Here is a 21,025-nt window from a genome sequence, read left to right on the forward strand (position 1 = left end):
CAGTTTTGGGATAATAGCATGGGTGGGGAAACCAAGGTATTGGTGACAAAGGAAGAAGCACAGAGGTGTTTGTGTCTGCACTCCTGGAGAAGGGAAGGGTGGTGCTGACCCATGGGCTCATGCAGCAGTGTGGGGATGGCAGGTAAGGGCTTCTGGGCTCTCCTGGACCATCTCAGGTACCCTACCTCTGTTCTTTTCCATGTGCCTGGAGGTGACATTCCCAGCTGTAGGTGTGTACACACCTGAGCCACAGCACCAGACAATCACACAGACCATTTAAAGCAGAGTAAATGAGAAAGTTTCCCCTTTCTGTTGCTCTTGGGGCTCAATGACAAGAACAATAGAGTGAGATTTCCCCAGGTGGACTTTTTAATATCCAAAATGTTGCTTTATTTCGAGCCTCCAAAATGCTTGTACAGATGAGCCCATGTCTGGCATCCATCCATGGATGGGTTTGGCCTGGCCTGCTCGTGCTGCTGCTCTGCTAACACAAATCTCTTGCTGGTTTGTTTTACAAACAAAACAGGTTCTTGCACCAAAACAATGTCAGAGAGCCAGATTCTAACTGAGATGCAGCTGTGCAAACCATGAGGGAGGCATTTGTGACTGAGCCCTGTGGGATTCCTCTGCAGCTTGGGAGCACAGGCAGAGGGACAAACAGCCAGCACAACCTCACATCTCCCTCTGCCAAGTTGCTTTGATGTCCCTGTCAGAGGAAAGTCCTTCCACAAAAATACCTAATAACAAGCAGGTTTAAAAGGAGACAAATTCCTCCCTCTTGCTTCAATTTCCTGGTTCTGCAAACTGCTTTCAGCCCCCCCAGCCCCTCTCCCATCCTGACCAATGCGTAAGCGCGCTCTGGATTATCACAGCATAGGAAATCCACCCCAGGAATTTCCTGCTCCTTGTATCCTGCTTGATAAAGGAAATGGTCTAAGAAAGTTTGGTCTGAGCAGAAGGAGAGAGCAGACCAGAAGAACAATCAGATGTGTTGAGGGCTGGCTGTGCCCCTCCCTTGCTGCATGGAGAAGTTCAGGATGGGGCCATTGCCTTTGTTTTGCAGAGCCTGATCTACACAGAGCACCAGGGCCACAGGAAGCTGGGCAGCTTGCACAGATGCCCTTGAACCAGTTTAAACTGGTGTGAACAAATGCCTTTTTCCGGATTCAGCTGCCCCTGTGGAGGAAATTATCACACCAGCTGCCTGCTGCTGCTGCCTGCCAGCGGTGCCTTCCCGCTGGGAGCATCCCTTATCCACTCTGCTGAAAATGAGCTGGCGTGCTCAGCAAACAGGGACACGATGGATTTCGAAGCAAACCTTGCTCATTGTGTCTCATAGAGGTGGGAGCAGCTCCCTGCCAGGGCTGCAGGAGCAGGAGTGGGGACAGAAGGACACTGACATGGTGCAGGATGGCTGGGGACAGCTGTCACCTCACTGCTACAGGTGGATCTGTCACATCCCATAAAAACTCTGCCCAATGATGAGAATTCCCTCTCTTGCTTGCCCAGGTCTGAAAGCAGATTAAACTGCCACAATGGCAACACAGAGCCAGCCTACACTGTGCTGGTAGCAGGGGCACTGTGGGGACTTGTCTTGGAGAGAGAGAAAATTGCCTCAGAGGGTGTGGGCCAGGACAATCCCAGGGTTAGTTGCCACCATCCCCATATGGTGGCTTGTAAACCTCCCTGGGGGACCATGAGAAAGACATGCAGGGCTACTGGAATTAGAACCCCAGATCACACAACTGTGGTGCAGAACCACAGAATGCTTTGGGCTGGAAGGACCTTAAAGCTCATCTTGTTCCACCCACCACCATGGCAGGGACACCTTCCACTATCTCAGACTGCTCCAAGCCCTGTCCAACCTGGCCTTGGATACTTCAGAGATCCAGGGACAGCCACAGTTTGGCTCTAATACAGAAATGCAGGTGCAGAAAAAAACATCCCTGTGTGGAAGGTAGAGTACTTGATGGTGTAGGAGATATCACAAAGTTTATTCTCAAAGCCCAGGTATTTAAAAATGCCTCCTGTTCCATGAACAGAGAGCTTTCTCTTTCCTTTCACTGCCAGCCTGGTTCCAGCCCACACCAAGGGCTGCCTTGCCCTCTGCCTGCTGGTGTCACTTGCTGCCAGCAGTGCTGGGGCTCCCAGCCCTGCAGCTCCAGTGGCACTGTCCTGGCTCTGAAGGCACAGCTCCACCCTGCACTGCTGAGCAGCATCACGTGCAGTGTGCCTGTGCTCCAGGAGTGGGGCAGGGTGAGGCCACACTGTCCTGGCTGGCTGCTGTGCAGACCTGCAGACACAGGCTCAATAGTCCAGAAATCAGGGCTGGAGGAGGAGGCTCTTAATCCTGAAGGGAATGGATGCTTTGTGTGCACATCTGAAAGTACAGAAAAACAAGGTGTTAATGACACTGGCAAAGGCTGGGCTTGATCATACAGCTACAGAATCACAGAATACCCTGAGTTGGAAGGGACCCTTAAGGACCATCAAGTCCAACTCCTGCACAGACACCCCAACAATCCCACCCTGTGCCTGAGAGCATTGTCTAAATGCTTCTTGAACTCAGACAGGTTTGGTGCTGTACCCAGTGCCCTGGGGAGCTTGTTCCACTACTCAATCACTCTCTGGATGAAAAACCTTTTCCTGATATCCAACCTGAACCTCCCCTGACATAGCTCCAGCCATTCCCTCAGGTCCTGTCCCTGGTCACAGTGAGCAGACACTGGAGCCCTGTGCTGCCCCTCAGGAGGATGCTGAAAACCACAATGAGCTCTGCCCTCAGTCTCCTCCAGCTGAACAAACCAAGTGCCCTCAGCTGCTCCTCACAAGGCTTCCCCTCCAGACCCTTCCCCATCCTCGTGGCCTCCTTTGGACACTCCCTAATGGTTTAATGCCTTTTTTATACTGTGGTGCCCCAAACTGCCCTCAGGACTGGAGGTGAGGCTGCCCCAGTGCAGAGCAGAGCAGGACAATCCCCTCCTGGCCCAGCTGGTGATGCTGGGCCTGCTGTCCCCCAGGACACAGTTGGTCTTTTCAACAGAAATGATTCTGTGACCCATCATACTATGGGAACAGCTTCTCCAGCTGGACTGGAAAGAACCGAGGAGGAAAAACAGTGCCTTCCCTTCGGCACAAAGACCTGCTTTGTGCCATGGCCCTGTGGGAGCCCTCTCTGGCAATACAGGCCCCACTTCCACAGGGCCACCTGCCCACGCAGTGCCCCAGCCCCTGGTGCCCTGGTACCTTGCAGCTCCTGCTGCCATGCCCGCAGTCTGTCCCGGGCCTGCCTGTTCCCCATGGCTGCCGACTGCCGGTAGTGCCGCAGCGCCGCCGCCACGTCCCGCGGCACTCCCAGGCCCTGCTCGTAGCAAACGCCCACGTGGAACCTGCTCTGGGCATCCTGGCACAGCAATCACACAGCAAAGGAAACAGAGACTCTTTAGCACCTTCTTCAGAGGTCTCTCTTTGGTCACCTTGCTAAGTTTACTGCTCCATCCCCCAGGGTCTGTCTTCAGTTTTTGTCTCCTGGAGAGAAGCATAATGTCTGGCTCTGCTCCTTCCTATCCCTTTCCAATTAAATTCACTGATTTCCCTTCAACACCCAGGGCTGTGGCAGGGGAACAAAGGAGCAGCTGGCACTGCAGAGCATCCCAGTTGTCTCAGAGGTCAGAGCTGAGGTGTCTGGGGCAGCTGTGACTGCGCCACATCCTGATCCCACCCAAACTCTGAGCACGCCCTGGGACTGCCCTAAGAGAGTTCAAGCCCAAGTCTTGTAAAAACATCACAAATGGCACAGAGGTACTTGCTGCCAAGGGTTGGGAAATTCCCCTTTAACACAAGAGTGCAGCACTCTCCTGCTCAGCCTCACCTCATTCTATTCCAGAAGAAATCTCAGGCAGCAGAAATGAAGTAAATGAAGCAAATATGCACTAGAGAAAAAGCACCTGAACCACTCAGACATGTGTAACTGCTGGGAGCAAACTGGAAAGCAAAGGTTGGCACTGCAGTGAAGCCAAATCCAAACCCATGACATGTTTATGTGTCAGCTGTGCATTTTATCCTTGGGATCCAATGGGAGGCAAAGGGTCTCAGCAGGAAAGCAGGATGACACTCCTGAAGACATTAAAAAGACTGCACAGATTTGTGGTCACACAGACCTTTCCAGCAACAAAGCCAGCAGCACAGCCTGAAGAGTGTGACTGCCAGAAACATGAGCTAAACAAGGCTTTGGAAAAAAAAAAAAGAAAAGAAAAAGAAAAAAACCCCAAGTAAGTAGCAAGTTTTAATAAAGCCACTAGAAAAGAACATATTGCAAGTGTTGCTGTCTAGGATGTAGCTGGTAGAGGCAAGTGAAAAACTCAGTGAGTGGGTGCTTTGCAAAATGTTGCAAGTCTCAGCTCATGACAGCAATAAACTCCTTTAGAGATGAGATAAACACGTTGAAAGATTGGCACTTCAGCTGTGACAAGAGATAGGGTTCAATCAGGAGAGCTGCACCACCATCTCTCACAGGATGAACACCTCAGAGCCAAGCCTGAGGACAGCCCCAAATTAGCAGGGCAGGAGTGACTGACACCCCTGGAAATCTGCAGGTCAGGCCCAGTTCTCCAACAGAACTCTTTATTAGAGGTTTATATTCTGTGGCTGCATGTAGGAAATCAGGGAGGATACAAAGTGGGAAACAAAGTAGAACACAGTTCTTGTGTTGGAAAAACACTTGTCAGAGTTCCCAGCTCAGCTCTAGCAGAGAGAACCAGAGAAATGCTGAATCTGTGACTTTTTGTGCTGTTTTCCTTTTTCTGGATTTGTACTAAACTATGCTGTCCTTGCTTCATCCATGCCAAGAGTTCTTTCAGCCAACTAAATATCAATTCCAACTGCAGGGTAATGGGAAGGGAACCTGTCCATGGAGCCCTTCTCCCAGGAAAATGGGGACATCCCATCCCAGGGAGCCCATCATCAGCCTGCCCTCGAGGCTGAGGCCCTGAAGCATCCACAGCATCTGCTGAGCAGCAGAGATGGGGAAGGATGCTCAGGGCCTGAAACTCTGACCAAAACATGCCAGGGGTGCATCTGAGGATCTGCAGTTACCTGACAGATTTTGTGTTGTTAAGGCATTACCAGTAAATGCCAATCATCTGTTTAATGGGATAACTCAGTGTGATACTGTTCAGCATAAACCTCTGTCTCCAGGCTGGAAAAAAGGAGCCAAGGAAGAAGCTTAGGAGAGATCTTTAGCAGATTTAGAACTAAATACTGTGTACTGTGATGTCTGAGCTGCTGTGGCAAGTCAGGCCTTGTCCCAGCAGACTGAGAGCGTCTCCATGCTGGAAAGAGGGTGAAAACCCAAGTGGCAAAGTTTACAATGATGTAAAAATGACCATTCAAAATGCTCAAACTTACTATAAAGAATTAATTAAAGATCTTACACACCTAAGGAGTGGGCAACACAATCATGAAGGAAACAGTACTGCCAAATGCAAAGCAGTGCTGATAGGAAGGAATTTGGGTATCACACTGTGACAGTTCCCTGAGACCATCTCATCAGTGCTCAGTGCCAGGAGAGGGCAAGCAGGGCTAGGAATTATTGGAAGGGAATGCAGAACAAAGCAGAGGAGCTCATTATGTGAGATCCATGGCATCCCTCCATCCTGAGTCCACTTTTAGTCCAAGCATCTTAAAATGGTCAAAGGAGAATTAGAAAAATAGACAGAAGACTGACAAGCAAAGTAGAACAGCTTAACTACATGGAGGCACAGACTAAACCAGCACTGCAGCCTGCAAAAGAAATGACTCAGAGAGGACACACTAAAGGGCACCAGAACCACAACTATTAGCCAGCAGAAGAAGCAATAGCTGTTCATTATTTTCCATTGCACAAAAGCTGTGGGAACTGCAGTTAAAATGAACAAGTTCTTCAGGAAAAAAAAAACCCTGGCCATTACAATGCAGCTGAAAACAAGGGGACAATGGCAAGAAACAGAACTGTGGGATGCAGAAACCTGGCTGCAAGACATGGCATCCACACTTCTGCTCCTCCAAATGCTGGTGGGGGTTCAGGAGAGTGCTGTCCCCACACTGTGGCACTGCCCTTCAAGAAAGAGAAGCTTGGGCCACTTGGGGAAAGTGCATGCAAGAAGACTCCTGGGGATCTAACATGAGCTGTGAAGAGAAACAGCAACAATGGGGGAAGGCTGAATGGACTTTCAAGTGTTTCAATATGTTAAAGGTGCCTGAATTTAAAAATAAATCCAGAAACAGTCTTTCCATCCTCTGTATAAAAGGAGAGAAACAATGGGCCAATTTTGAAGAACAGATTTGAGATAAACACAATGAAGTTCTCCAAGTGATGCAGTAGTGAAAGATTTTGACTGAAGAGGGTGTAGATGCTCCATAATGGGAAAGCTGTACAATGCTGGAAGCTGGATACAGGCACTGGTGCTGTAGGAACTCCTCCAGCCCAACAGGGCTGTCTCTGTAGGGTCTGTGCCCAGCGCCTATCTCCTCTCCAAGAGGCACCAAGGCTCCACTCTGTCCCTTCACACTGGGCAGTAAAATCCTGACACTCACTCCCGTTTCCAAGAAACCCTGAAATTCTCCACCTGCAGATCCCAAGCTGAGGACAATCCCTGGCAGAAGGAAGGATTACCTACCCCACTGTTTGCTGCCTGCAGCAGGTATTTCAGACCTCTCTTCTCCTGAGGCTGCAGCCCCCTCATGTAGAACACTCCAAGATAAGCCTGTGCCTGCAACAAAACCACACGGTCCAGATCAGCCAGGATTTTAATTATTCCATTTTTTTACTGATTTTTCAAGCTGCTGGGGTTACTGTGGCACTGTAGTAAGGACCCTGCCTGTGCAGGGGCTCTTGGGAGAACCAGGGCTGCCCTAAGAAAAATCAGCATGACTCAGTAAACACAAAGAATTCACATTTGGGAGCCAGAGTATCATTTCAAACTCCCTGTGGGAATCAGAGCCAGGGAATGGTTCCCACTCATGTCCTGTCCCCAAGATCCAGCAGATGCACCCCCTGGCCAGTGAGCTCCAGGAAGCACAGGCACTGCCAGCCTGGCATTCCCAGGGCGAGATGGCACATGCCTAAATGCATCTCCTGGAGTGGGAAAGGAGCACAGGAGACAGATCTGCACAGATGAGTCATCTCAGAAAGTCACAGATACAAAATGAGGATCTGTTCTTGCTTCAAGCATTGGAAGTTCCTCCCGTACAGTGACCTGTACTCTTGGAATTGAGAGGAGATGAAAACTGAGCTGTGTTTTCAAGCACAGGTGAGCTCTCCCAGCCAAAGGTTTAATGTAAGAGCCCCACTGACAACAGCCAACCAATGTGTGGCACAGTGGCTCTGTCTGCAGGCAGGGCTGTCTCCCAGACATTGTCAGGAATATACACAGAGAATCAGAGAATGGTTTGGCTCAGAAGGGACTTTAAAGATCCTCTAGTTCCAACCCCCATGCTGTGAGCAGGGACAAACACATTGGAAGGCTTTCCCTTCCAGTGCTGTCTAGGATGTGGCTCCAACCCCTCAGTCAGGGCTCTCTGCTGCCTCTCTGACCTATGGACACCAACCTCTGTGATGCCAGCCCCTGCTGCTTGCTCCAGGAGTGCCACAGCCTTGTGATGCCTGTCCCAGGGGCTGCCAGGGCCGTGCTGGAGCAGGTACCTGGCGTAGCGGTACTGGGCCATGGGGTGACGGCTGCTGGCTGCCTGGCAGTAATAGAAACCTGCCTGAGAGACAGAGAGAGAGGAGAGAAAGCCAGCTGATGCATGCCCTGAACATGACATGGCTCCCTTCAAGCTTCACCTCTCTGGTAGACCCATCACAAGCTGCATCCCTCCCACAGCAGGACATCAGCTGGGTCAGGTGGGACAGTGAGTACCCCAGAGCCCTGGAACCACCCTGCCCGAGCTGAAGGGGGTGGCACTGGGCCAACCATGACTCAAACCAAGCTGCCTGTGCAGCTCTTCCCAGCTCCAGCAGCTGCTGGCCAGCTTGCACTAGGTGGCAGGCTGGAGTTACAGGAGCCAAACCGGAGATCTGAGAAACCCTGGGATGTGCAGTGGTGTCTTAAATACAGCAACATGACAGGTTTCTCCTTGGAACCCTGCTGGGTGCTGGTAGCACAGCCTGTGCACCCGGAGAACCCTCAGAAGCTGTGGGAAAGGGATCTCAGAGCACCTCTCTGAGGGGATTGGTGACACTGAAAGCAGCTCTGCAAAGCTGCAATTTTTATTATTTCCAGCATTTTCTACTGAGTCTTCAGAGCCTGGGCTCTCAGGCTCCCCAGGGAAAGGGCACAGCCCTGAGGCTGCCAGAGCTCCAGGAGCATTTGGAGCACTCCCAGGGATGCACAGGGGGGATTGTTGGGATGGCTGTGCAGGGCCAGGAGCTGGATTAATGATCCCTGGGGGGTTCCCTCCAGCTCAGGACATTCCATGACTTTCCCAGCCATGTAAAAGGAGCAAAGCTCCAAGCAGCCAGCACAGATCCCTCTCCTGATGTGTGCTCCCACCCCCACCCCCAGGCAGGCCCTGGATACCTTCTCCAAGTCCTTTTCTGTGCCCCTGCCATGCTCGTAGCACAGCCCCACGTTGAACTGGGCTTTGCTGTAGCCCCGATCTGCTGCCAGCTTGAAGCAGGTGAAGGCCGCCCGGCAGTGCCCCGCCCTCATGCTCTCGGTCCCTGAGGAAAACACAGCCCAAAGCATGGAAAACAGGGAAAAGCACACAGCCACAACCCAGCCTCCAATGCAGCAACCTCCCCCACAGCCACTGGGCCTTCCTTGGCTCACACCAAGTGCTCTGGGCCACTTCCAGCTGGCTCACCAACCCTCCTTCCACAGTTTCCATAAGAAAAATGGCAACACTGCATTTTAGGGATTTTTCTGGGCTCGTGGCAGAGAAGGATCACAGGCTAACACAACGTATGGCTCACACAGAAACAACTTGCTTTTCAGTGCTGCAACTAGTGGTGTATATAGGGCAGGGACTTTTCTTAGCTCATTGCATCTTCCTTCTGCTTTTCTTAAGAGTTGCAATCCTGCAATTGCTTTTTCAGCTTGCCAGGAAAACCGTGAGCTCAGACAATAAAAGAAGGATACAAGGGATATGACATCTTGTGTTGCAAAAAAGACAGAGATGGCTTAATTTCCAGCTACAGATGTCAGGACAACAGTGCAGGCTTCAAGTAAGCCTGGATTGAAATATGCTGAGATAAATCAGGTGGCACGATGGGACAAAGGCAATAAATCTCTCCAAGCACAGTTAAAATTGCTGAAAGGAGGCTTCAGCTTGGGTATTTGCCATCCCTGCCTTCTCACAAGACCTGCAACCATTTGGAGGTCCTCCAAAATGAGAAACCTGTGGTTTAAGGGCAAAACAAAACCAACTCCACATTACCAAGGATATTCAATGCAATGGAAATATCAATTCGGAAAATCTGCTGCAATTGGAAAGCGGCTTCCTCTAAATGCCCTCGCTGAGCTGGGTCACCCTGAAGAGTCAGAGAAAAAAGCTATTAAAGAGAGCTAAATCATATCAACCCTAGAGGAGATGCTGACTTGGAAACCAAGCAGTGAGACCTGTTTGTATGGTAGTTCAGTCACTAGGAGGGTGAGGTCATGTGTACACACAAAACCCTCCCTGTCCGACACAGCCACCTCGCTGGGGAAGCTGTTTGGACACTGCTCCCCTGCCCCTGGCCAGGGAGCTTGGTGCAGCCTCCCAGGCACCAGCAGACCTCTCAGAATTCAGCAAATACCTCATCCTACTCAGCAGTGTGCAGCTCCTCTGGAGGGGCAGCGCAGGGACAGCTCTGAGCTCTGCTCTGGGACAGGGACACACCCAGGGAGGGCCGGAGCTGGGCCAGGCTGGATTTTGGGAGAAGGTTCTCCCCCCAGAGGGTGCTGGCACTGCCCAGGCTGCCCAGGGAATGGGCACGGCCCCGAGGCTGCCAGAGCTCCAGGAGCCTTTGGACAGCACTGCCAAGGATTGCTGGGGTGTCTGGGCAGGGCTGGGACTCATGATCCTCATGGATCCCTTCCAAATCAGGATATTCCATGATTCTAAGATAACTCCCCCCTCCAAAAATAGCATTAGCCCTTGTTTCCTCTCCCACATCGTGCCCAGAGCAGAGTCCCTGCCAAAACACCCTCACACCTTTGCTTTACCCAGCTCCAGCTGAGCTGCCCCCTCAGCTGCACTGGGCACTGCCCAGTGCTGCTGAAACCCTGCATGGCACAGCAAATCCTTTTCTCCTGGGCAATGAACAGCCTGGGACGTGGGAGGAGGCTCAGCCCAGCCCAGCCCCACACCCCGAGTGCCATCGAGTGGCAGCAGAGCTCAGTGCACACAGGGAATCTGGAAAATGCCCCTTGGCTCAGGGCTACTCCCAAGAGGCCAAGACAGGTCCCAGGCCCCTCCCTGAGCTGCTCCATGACCCAGCTGCAGGCTCTTCCTCCAGCCCTGCACAAGGGGCACCTCCCAGGATGGAGAGATCCATGCTCACCCCCTCAAGCAGATCAAGCAAATTCCTCCTTGGTGCCTTTTGCTGGAACTCACTCTGCTAAAAGCTGAATTTACCTCACTCTGCTCACAATGTCCTTGAGCGATTGCTCAGCCGAGTGATTATCTTAAAAAAGGAATTATTTGCATCTAAGATGTGAATTGCAAAAAATTGGCAGGTTTAATCACAACAAGAACAATAATATAATTTACGGCCTTGTGACTCTCGAGCTGATGCACTCTCTTCAAGCCCCAAGTGCTTCCCTCTTTACCAGACAAGAGCCAGCCCTGATTTGCAGCATTTGGAGTGACACCACCTTCCCCAGTCATGGGTTGTCTGGTAAACACCAAAATAGCAACAGCATGTAATCACCTAGTGAAAGATTGCATCAAAATGCATACACACAGCAACACACTGGTGCTGCTGAATTAATTTTTTTGTTTGGTTGCTTGGTTTGGTGTTTCTCACCATTTTCTTTCAGTGCTTCCCTGCCAGCAGCCCTGTTACACAGATACATCAAAGGATGGGGATAGCAGTCTGTAAATCCTGGAATTTTCTGGCTATAGCAGAGGTCAGTATATCCCATCTCCCCCTTTTTTTTCCAGTCTTGTGTGTGAGTGTTGCTCAGGCTGTGCTTGGGTAGCTCTGGGATGTGTTCCTGCAGGGAAGGTGCAGCCAGAGGGGGTGGAAAATGAAACCTTACCTTTGCACTGTGGAGAACTGGCCCCACCCTGGAGCTCACAGGGATTTGGAACTCCCCTGCATTAAAAAAAATCCAACAAAAAAGCAAAGTTAGCAGTGCTGCATCTCTGCCTCTTCTCATCCTCTCTATTCCATAACTCTTTCCTAAAGATCTGATCTCCCATTCAGTCAGGGACATCAGGAACAGAAGGAATCCCAAGCAATCTGACCTGTGGAGCAAAAGCAAGCTCTGGAATCCAGCCCTGTGGCTGCAGCTCCTCCAGAAAGGTCCCTGGTTTTGATCTGAAGACACCAAAAGTAGACAATCTTCTGCTTCTCCTAAATGTTCCAGTAACTTGTAATCACTGCTTTAAACCCCTGTGCTTCATTTCAAATTAAAGTACTCCTACTCTGGGTTTCTGCTCCCAGGCACTGGCTCTTCTAGGTTTTTTCTTCTTTACTAAAAAGCCAATTCCTCCTTTTGAAAGTCCTGACACGACTAATCAGCCCCTCTTGATTCCTGCCTGTGATTCTAAAAAGACTGCACCATTCACATCTTTCAACTGCAGCACTTTTCTGCCAGCCTTGGTTAATTTTATGACTTTTTGCTACCATTCCTGAATTTCCAACGGGGTTACTGAGGTGCAGCCCCTCTCAGCAGTGTCACAGGAGGGGTGACATTGCCTCCTCCTGCCCAGTTTGCCTGGATCAGAACTGCTGCAGCTCCCAGCTCGCCCAGGCCATCACACCCAAGCCCCAGCCGAGGTGCTGCCTCCCCATGTCCTTCTCCAGGGCATTTCCCTGCAGGGTACAGCCCTGCTCCTGTGCCAGGGGGTGATCAGCCCTCTCAGGCACACTGGGACAGCCACTTTGTCACCAGCTCCACTCAGAATCATCTGACAGAGCATCTCCAGCCCAAGCTAAAGCCCCTTGCTCAGAGCAGGACTGTGCTGGCAGAGGTCACAGTGGCATCACTCCTGCCACTGCAAAAAGACAGTGACCTCCACAAAGAGGAGACAGCCCGAGGCCAAGGATTTTTAACCTGGGTCACCACAAGCAGCTGGATCCCACAGGACATTGAACTCCAGGTGCTGGAGCCTGGACCACTCTGAGCCAGAGCTGTGCCCTCCCTGGGCCTCCCTCTCAAGCTGTGTGAGAGCCAACACAAGGGAAACAAAATGTCCTTCTAGGGCCTGATTTCAGGACTCCTGGCACTGTCTGGCTCCAGGAGCAGCAGCAGTGAGGTGTGCAGCAGGCAGGAGTGCTCCTTGCAGTGCCTGTGCTGTACAGCATGCAGGGAGCCATGGCCTGTGTGCCAGCTGCAGCCTCATTATTCCCAGACAAACAATTCCCCCGTGGCTGTATTCAAATGTGTGTTATCTGAACAGGCCCCACTCACCCAACAAGCAACATCACTGTGGCAAACATGACTTCTATGCAGCATTCCACCTAAAGTAGTATAATCTGTGAATTTATTAGTTGTGCTTTCTGTTTCTTTGCAGAGCAGGCATCAAATTATCTGATATTTCTCACTGTAAGGCTCTACCGTGTACCTCCCTTGTGATGTAATTTGGGCTTTTGCCACACAAACAACTGCAAATCCCATGGAAAAAAAAATGGTCTGTATTAAGAATTCTCCCACTACTTGTTTAAACAGCATTAGTACATCCACACTTTGAAGAAACTGTACATTTTGCATGGGTGTCTACTCCTAAATCAGAGACTCCTCATTTACTGTGAAAATGTTGGAATTTGGACAAACCACTGAACCATGAAAAATAAACAGCCACTAATTCTGAATTCTGTCAGCTTGCAGAAGCACCTTGTGCCCCTCTACCACAGGAAACCCCTCCTCACTCAAATCTCCCCAGATCATCTGGAAAAAAGCACAGGGACCAACCTCCCCTGACACCCAGCCCCAGTCCTGAAGGATCAGAGAGTCCCAGAATGGTCTGGGCTGAAAGGGAACTTAAAGCTCACCCAGTGCCACCCCTGCCATGGCAGGAACACCTCCCACCATCCCAGATGCTCCAAACCCTGTCCAACCTGGCTTTGGACACCTCCAGAGATCCAGGGGCAGCCACAGCTGCTCTGGGGGACCTGAATTCCCTCAGAATCACCTCTGAGGCTGGGCAAGCTAAATTATTCTTCAGGTTATGTTTAAAAGATGGGAATATCACAGCTGGAATTTTCTGTGCAAGTTTATTTCTACTTCTTCAAACCCATGTTATGATGCAACATGACTGCACATTCTTTTTTCCATGCAGTCTTGCAGCTTTCAGTGTTCTGGATGCCCAATACTCACATCTTCAGCAGTTCATAAATATTTTTGTCTCTCTTCACTGTTCATCCTGGACTAATCAAGTGTTGCTCACAGCTAGCTCCAAATGAGGAATTAATAATCTTCTCCTAGACAGCCTAGATTGCTCATCCCCAAACATCCAGGAGAACGAAGTCACAACAAGAGCTGGCCAAAATCCAGCATTTCTGCCTCATGGAAAATTTCACTGTTTCCAATTGGTTTCATTGTGCTTTGAAATGAAAACACACTTTTGCAATGTCTGTAATCTCGGAATTGAAATAACGAATTTTACAGTTCTGCCAGGGGTAAAATACAACTCCCCAGGGCATCATTCAGCTGCTGTAACACTGAGACTGGCTGTAATCACCTGCTTGCTCACTCTGTGCCTTTAACTCCCAGCAAAAAGCCTCTGAGTGAGGCAGAAATTGCATGGAAAAAAATAAGATGTGAACACAGAGCTGAGGACTTGCTGGTAGCAATATCCAGAATGCTACTTAAAGCAAGTTTTAAGTTAATTTCCTGAAGTTTTCTTTTTAAACAAAGGAATAGATTTTGATCCTGTTGTGCTCCAATAAAATTGGAATGGCTCTTGTGGAAAGCTGAGATGTTGGGACCCATCCCACAGATCTTTCCCACAACAACAGCAGATTGTCACTGCACAGGGACACCAGCACCAGCAAGTGTGGAAATGAACTGAAACACCCAGAGAAAGGGGAAGGACATGGAATTCTCTCCAGAAGATCCCTTGCCATTGCTGGCAGCAGCCAGGGTACATTCTGCTGCACTCTGAGCTCTGCTCTCTCATGGCAAGGCTTTGCTACCAGATTCCCCTGCATCATCTGCCAGGCGTCTGTCCTTCCCCTCCTTCTGCTCTCCCCAGCTTCCTGCTGCATCCTCATTTTGCCAGCCTCACCCTTTTGCAGTAGCTAAACACCAGGGAAAAAAAAATCCTGTACCTCAGGCAGGTTTTTCTGTAGAAAGCAAAATGTAGTGAAAGAAAGGCATCATCAAGCTTCACTTTCCATGGAAAGATTCCCAGGACTTCTCACATGACAAAACCCTGCATTTTTTCAGGCTCTTCAGTGCAGATTACCAAATCTCTTCCCTCTGACTTTTCTCCATAAATTCCCACAAAATGGAGGCACAACAAAATGTGGAATGTAACCCGAGGACTTATGTAGGGAGAAAAATCAAATTATTTCTGACATAAATTATCTCTGACAAGTGACAGTTGGAGATGCTTGGGCAGAAAGGGTGAGGAGCAGGGATTATAAAGTCACGCTCTCCCTGGCAGAACTTTCCAGCAATCAGCTGTTCTGTGATCTGAGCAGGAGGCTTGGCTGGACCAATTAAGTCTCATTTCAATGTGTAATTTTACCTAATCACTTCTTGGAACCCACTTGTATTTCTGGCCCGTAGCAGCGAGTTCCACAATTTACCTGGGCACTGGCCAAACACAAAATGCCTTTTGCTTTTTTCCAAATTTGCCACCTGACCCTTCTGTGCTGCCTTTTAATATCAGCATTATGAAAAAGCCTGTCCCTATTCACTTTCTCTCAACACTTTTGGTTTCACAGAGCACCAGCACATTCCCTGCCACTTCTTTTTTTTAAGCTGAAGAGTCAGTCTGTGTTTGGATGTAATTGTCTCCCTGTCATCTTTTCTCTGCAGTTTTGTCCCTGTTTTTCAGGCACTGTCTTTTCCTTAAGTGCTCAAGACATGGCTGCATCCCAGACTCACATGAACCCACAGCACTGCCTTGTCCTCAGCTCCTTCCTTCACCATAATTAACATTTAATTGGCCTCACTGCTGCCGAGCACTGACTTAACCTTATCAAAAGCACATCCACAGTGACTTTAAATGTTCCCTCTGCAAGACAATTATTAATTTGACACTCCTCACTCTGTGTGTGTATTTACAGCCACACTCCCCTGTGCACACTCGTTTAACCCACCTGGGGATTACCCTGGCTTTGGTCCTGTGCAACCTCTGCCTATGACTTTCAGATTTGATTGTCCTGAAGAATTTTGTACCATTTGCTGCTTCTGCTGCCTCGTTCATCACCTCTTTTTTCCAAATCACTGCTGACTGTGCTGAGCAGAACAGGTTTAACAAAGGACAGGGGAATCCTACAGTAATGGCTCTCCACTGTGAAAACTTTCTTGTGCTCTAAGGAGTTACCAGCCCAAGTGTAACCCCTCCATGTTCCCTCATACCAGCTTTAATTCTTTAGATAGCTTTGGTTTTGGTCCTGTCTGGATGATTTTCAGAAGCTAAAAGCTGGATTATCTTGCTCCACATGCCTGTTGACTTCTCCAAAGAAGTCTTAATAGATTTACAACTCTCTCAAGTCTCTGCAAGGGGGCAAGCTGGCCTGAGAAATGGCTTCCTAAATCCTTCCAAGACCTCTGATACAGCCCACTCATCCCAGCATCTGACACCTCTATCCTATAACAGAGTTTCTATCAAATTAGAATCACCTTTTTTGCAGTTCTGTGCCTTAAACTAACAGCCACCCACCCCTTTTTAAAAGCCAAGCTGTGCAATCTGTGAGTGCTCATTCCCCTGGCCATGGAGCAGGTTTGAGCATGGGATTACAGATTGTTCTTGGAGGCTCAGTGATCTCCCAGCTTCTGAAGAACATCTGAACAAAGACCACGTGGCCTTAGTGACTTGTCACTGTTCAATTTATCAGTTTGCCCAAAAGCTCTTCCTGTTGACTCTCAGTAGGAGCTGTTTGTCAGACACACAGGCACTCCAGGACGTTCAGCTGTGCCAACTGCAGGCACTGCTGTCTCCACTTCCTTCCCACCACTCCTCCCAGAGGTCCATGTCCAGTCACCTGCCAGTGCTGGAGTGCTTCTTAATATGCTCCAGGCTAAAGCAGATGGGTTAAACAGTCTAATTGGCAGTTTAAGTAAATTAACCTGGCTGTTTTCCTGGAGTTAATTAGGGGACATGGAAACAAAATGCTCCATTTGCCAACTGATGGGAATGGTAACCTCTGGCAGGAGAAGGTTTGATAAGCAGTGATGGGCAGTAGCTGAAATCAGCACAGAAGGAAGCCAAAATTCTGAAAGCAAGCAGAAAATGGGAAACAGCTCTGGCCTTTTCTGCAGCACCTTCATTATTTAAATTCTTCCCTGTGAGGGTGCTGAGGCCCTGGCACAGAGAAGCTGTGGCTGCCCCTGGATCCATGGAAGCGTCCAAGGCCAGTCTGGACAGGGCTTGGAACAGCCTGGGATAATGAAAGGTGTCTCTGCCCATGGCAGGGAACAAGAAGAGGTTTCAGGTCCCTCTCAACCCAAACCAGTCTCTGATCCTGTGATTTAGCCAACATCTGTGATTGGTTTCCTCATGTGCCTCTTCTACACCACTACTGAATGTTGTCCCCTTGCCACCTGTTCCAGCAGGCTTCCTGCTTCCAACAGCCTTCCTGAGGCCATTATCAGTGTTTCTATATCTAGTGAGCTGTAGGCCTCATCTGATCTTCCTTGGTGTGACTTTAAATTCCCTATGTAGGACACGCTTTCCTGGGCGAGACTTCAATTTTGTTGGAGTCTATCTTTCTATTTTTATAAAACTCATTTTAATAATGTCTTTGATACCTCCTTCCACTGTCTTATCTATGGCATAAGAGCTCAGAAATGCCTCCTCATCTTGCAGGAAGAGAATAATTCCTCCAGTTTCACACCATGTACACCAGTCTCCCAGATCAATGGTGCAGCATCCTCCTGAATCCTTCTGGCTGCAAACATCTGTCCACAGTAAAAGAACAGGACTGGATGCTGCAATCAGTCTGCTAAGGCAGAGCACTGTTGGGAAAGCTGTTGTCACCTGCAGTTACAGCACAGCCTTGTCTCTGCCTTCAGGAGGTTTTTTCCTCCTGTCTCTGGACACTGATTCATCTCTCTGAAATTTGCCTTTCCACTCTCACCTGCCTCCTGTAATGTCAATAACTGGCTACACGCTCCTACACGCTCCTTGGCTCCGAGCTTGCCTTGGAGGAACTCCCAGGTCCTTCTGCCACAGCATCCTGCCCCGCAGCACATGGCACATACCTGCTTCTGCCCAGGGCTGCCTCTCTCCTTGCCCCGAGGGGATGCCTGAGGATGAATTCTCTGCTACAGCCTCTGGACTTGCTTTCTGCAGGAACTGAGGGCCCAGCTGCTCGCCAGGACTGCTGGTTGAGGCTTCAGTCACCTCTGTAACACAGAGCACAGTGTCTGCTCCAGGTGACAACACCGGGCTGTGCATGTACTCAGTGTCCTCGGACCACACAGACAAGCAGCAGGAAAGTTCGTGCAGCAGAATCCAGAACGGAAAACAAAGGTAAGGGCACACAGAGTGGGATTGCACCAAACCACTAAGAATCAGAGATTCTCCTGACACACTCTCCAGGGCCCGAGAGCGGCCCTGAGCCTCTCCCGGCTCTCTCCCAGACCCACTGAGCACAGCCCCAGGCAGGAATCCCATCCGGCCGCCCCCCGCCGCCCTCCCGGGCCCAGCCGCTGACCTGCGGGCTGGGGGGGCAGCGAGGAGCGCCAGGGAAGCCTTCGCTCTGTCCGGGCGTCCTGCAGCGAGCGGAGCCCCGCGATCTGCCGGAGCAGCTGCAGCAGCAGCGCGCCCACAGCTCCCTGTGGAGAGCGGACACGGTCAGGGAACAGCCCCGCTCCTTCTCCCGCTCCCGCCCGGCCCCTTGCCCCCGGCTCTGCTCGGGGATCCCCCGGGGTGTCCCCGCGCTGCTCCTCACCCAGGTGACGGCCTCCCGCACGGAGTAGCGGGGCACCAGGCCGGGCAGCGGCTGCCGCCGTCCTCCTCGCTCCGGGCCATCCTGACACGCGGGCGCCCTGCAACAACCGCGCACACACGGGCACCGTGAGGCCGGGCCGCGCCGCCGGCCCCGGGGCGGGGGACCCCCGAGCCGCACTCACCGCTCGGGGCTGGGGCTGCGGCCGCCGCCCAGCCCGGGGGCACAGGCGGGGCGGGCGGGGGTGGGCGCGCAGCGGCCCCGGCCCAGCAGCAGCAGCAGCCGCCACATCCCGCCCGCCCCGCCGGAACGCGCGGGCCACAGAGACGGGCGGGCGGCCGGGCACGGCGGGCCGGGGCTGCGGGCACGGCGGGCACGCAGAGGACAGCGGGGACAAGGGCGGCTACGGGGAGGGCGGGCGGAGCGGCAGCATCGCCGCGGAGAGGGGATCCAGCGGCACGGGCAGCACGGGGCGAGGACAGAGCGGCGGCAGCACCATAGAGCGCGGGTAGAGCGGCCCCGCCGCCATGGAGCGCGCGCAGAGCGCCGCCCGGCCGGGAGGTCCCGTGTGGGCGCTGAGGGCGCGGGGGTCCTGCTCCGCAAAATGTGGAACGTGTAAAACATTTCTGAAGAAAATGTGTTCACCGGGGTTTGATTTCTGTGTGGTTTCCAGCCTCGTCAGCAAGAAGGGTGATTGTGTCCGTGAAGCAGCAGCTCGCGAGCTCTGTGTGATGTCCAGGTGTTCCAAAGACCGATGACTTGTTGGTAGAGTCACCTTGCAAATGACGCTGACATTTCAAGAGTCAGAAATAGTTAACAATTTATCCAGAGTGTAACACGGAATGAGAAGGGGGTTATGAAACAGGGTGCTGCCTATTTGTTGCAGAATGCAGAATAAATGAAAACTAAGGAAGGATGTTCTTTGGTGCTTGATCTTTGTATGCTTTCAAGCCGTATCAACAAACAGGGAGATTTAATCCCTGGAACAAATAGCACCTAACAAGCTCTAAGTGATGTCCAAGTGTTAGAAGGACAAATTACGTGGAATTGCCTTGCTAAGGTTTAGGGCTGGACACGTTTCAATGACCTCAGACCCCAGGGAGGTTGAGGAAGCTTGTAAAGAAGGATGTACCACTGATGGTGGACACAAGGCAGAATTTATAGACACAAGGACATTGGTGGAACCCACAGATAAGGAAGAATGTGATAAAGCCAACTCAGCAGCTGGGCTGAAGTCAGCTCCGATTGGGTAGAAGGTAATTCCAGCAGGGGCAGGTCACAACCACTGACCCATGGCCCAAGAAACCACTGACCCAAAAGAGGAGAAGGACTGAGCCTGGGACTAATTAGCATGAGAAGCGAGAGACTCATTAACCAATAGAAGATAGAATACTAATTAATAGGAGAACTAGGTGACATGCAGCCAGTGAACACTGATGCCTTTGTTTGCTAAAATGTAAACTAAATAAATCAAATGCCTCTGCTCCGTGTGGATCAGCCTCTTGCACAGAGGAAAGAACCTGTTTTGGGCTAACAGGGAGTCCCTGGGGATCTGCTGTTGTGTGCGATGGGGGGTAACCCCTCAAGCAGAGCAGGGATAGGGACACACCCCAGGCTTGTCATAGCCAGGTTGTTCCTGTGGCTTTGGGGTGTGTGTGAGTGCTCCCTGAGCCCTGGGGGTGACAAAATATAGGAACCACCTCAACAGTGGGGAGTGCAGAAGGATTCCTGTTACTGCACTATAAACTGGTAAAGTGCCTTTTCCTTACCCAGAGCTGCACCCAACAGAGACCATACCATGCCAGCCTGAGGAAAAAACCAGCTTCATGTCTTCCTCACCCTGGGTTTCCACCAGGAGTAAGAATATTGCCCTGCTCACTCCAGCTAAACACTTTCATTTATTTCTTTGTTCCATAGGCACAGAAATTCTCGGTCATTCCAGCTTGGTCTCTTTGTGGAATGTGATGTTTTCTGTGCTGGTAATTCCTGTTATGAGCTCAAAATTCTTGTTCAGTATTAGCTGTGGTTTATGCTTGAATGGCTGCAGGTTTAATTCCAACTGTGGAAGTTCCATAATTGCTCTCCTTCATCAACCTAACCATTTGCTCTAAATTACCAAATTTCTCTTGGTGTTCCACAGCCCTTTTTTTTTTTCGGTAGTGTCATATGGGACACAAATCCTTTATCCTTTTCACCCCAGATTTGGCTTAATAGTGTAATTACAAAGTCATTTAGTTGCCTGTTTCACTAAATGTGTCTGTAATTGTCTCATGTTAGTAGACTGGTGTTTGCTAAGCTACTACAGTTTGTTTGGGGATGAAAATTACATGCAAAATAGAAATATCAGCATCTCCACTCTATAATCTTTCCTTAATTTTCTTGCTCATCAGGTTGATACCACTAATTAATGCTCCAAAAACTGAACCTGCATTTGTTGGTATTGGTTCATCCACAATCTTCTCAGCTGATCACTGAATTTTTAATGCTTTGGTCCTGGTTTCCTTTCAAGTCCCCAGCCAGGTGCTGAGGGATACTCTGATTTTCTGTGCCTGGCAAAGCATGAGCAGAGCTGCTCTGTTTGGATTCCTGTTGTGGGGATTCCCCAGGAGCTGCAGTGTTCATGATGCAGTTGTGGGTTGGTGTCTGACCCCGGAGAAGGAAAATCACCAACTGAAGGTGAGGGGATGAAGGTGAGGGGATGCTGAGGGATGAGGAAACAGCTCTGCAGGGAAGGACCAAGGAGGAGCCAAGGAGGCCAGTGGGATCCTG

General features: G+C 50.6%; 1 protein-coding gene across 1 annotated transcript; it reads right to left on the minus strand.

Annotated features, from left to right (window-relative positions):
- Positions 1-351: 351 nt before the first annotated feature.
- Positions 352-18,547, minus strand: DELE1 (DAP3 binding cell death enhancer 1). The gene is made up of 11 exons (XM_030957683.1): positions 18,441-18,547; positions 18,260-18,356; positions 18,023-18,143; positions 17,568-17,711; positions 11,226-11,281; positions 9,418-9,511; positions 8,559-8,701; positions 7,588-7,746; positions 6,657-6,749; positions 3,247-3,403; positions 352-2,380 (listed from the first exon to the last, which is right to left on the minus strand). The coding sequence occupies exons 1-11, from the start codon at positions 18,545-18,547 to the stop codon at positions 2,061-2,063; spliced, it is 1,491 nt and encodes a 496-aa protein (XP_030813543.1). The 3' UTR covers positions 352-2,060.
- Positions 18,548-21,025: the final 2,478 nt, after the last annotated feature.

This window comes from Camarhynchus parvulus, chromosome 13, assembly GCF_901933205.1.
Source record: "Camarhynchus parvulus chromosome 13, STF_HiC, whole genome shotgun sequence".
Taxonomy (NCBI): Eukaryota; Metazoa; Chordata; class Aves; order Passeriformes; family Thraupidae; genus Camarhynchus; species Camarhynchus parvulus.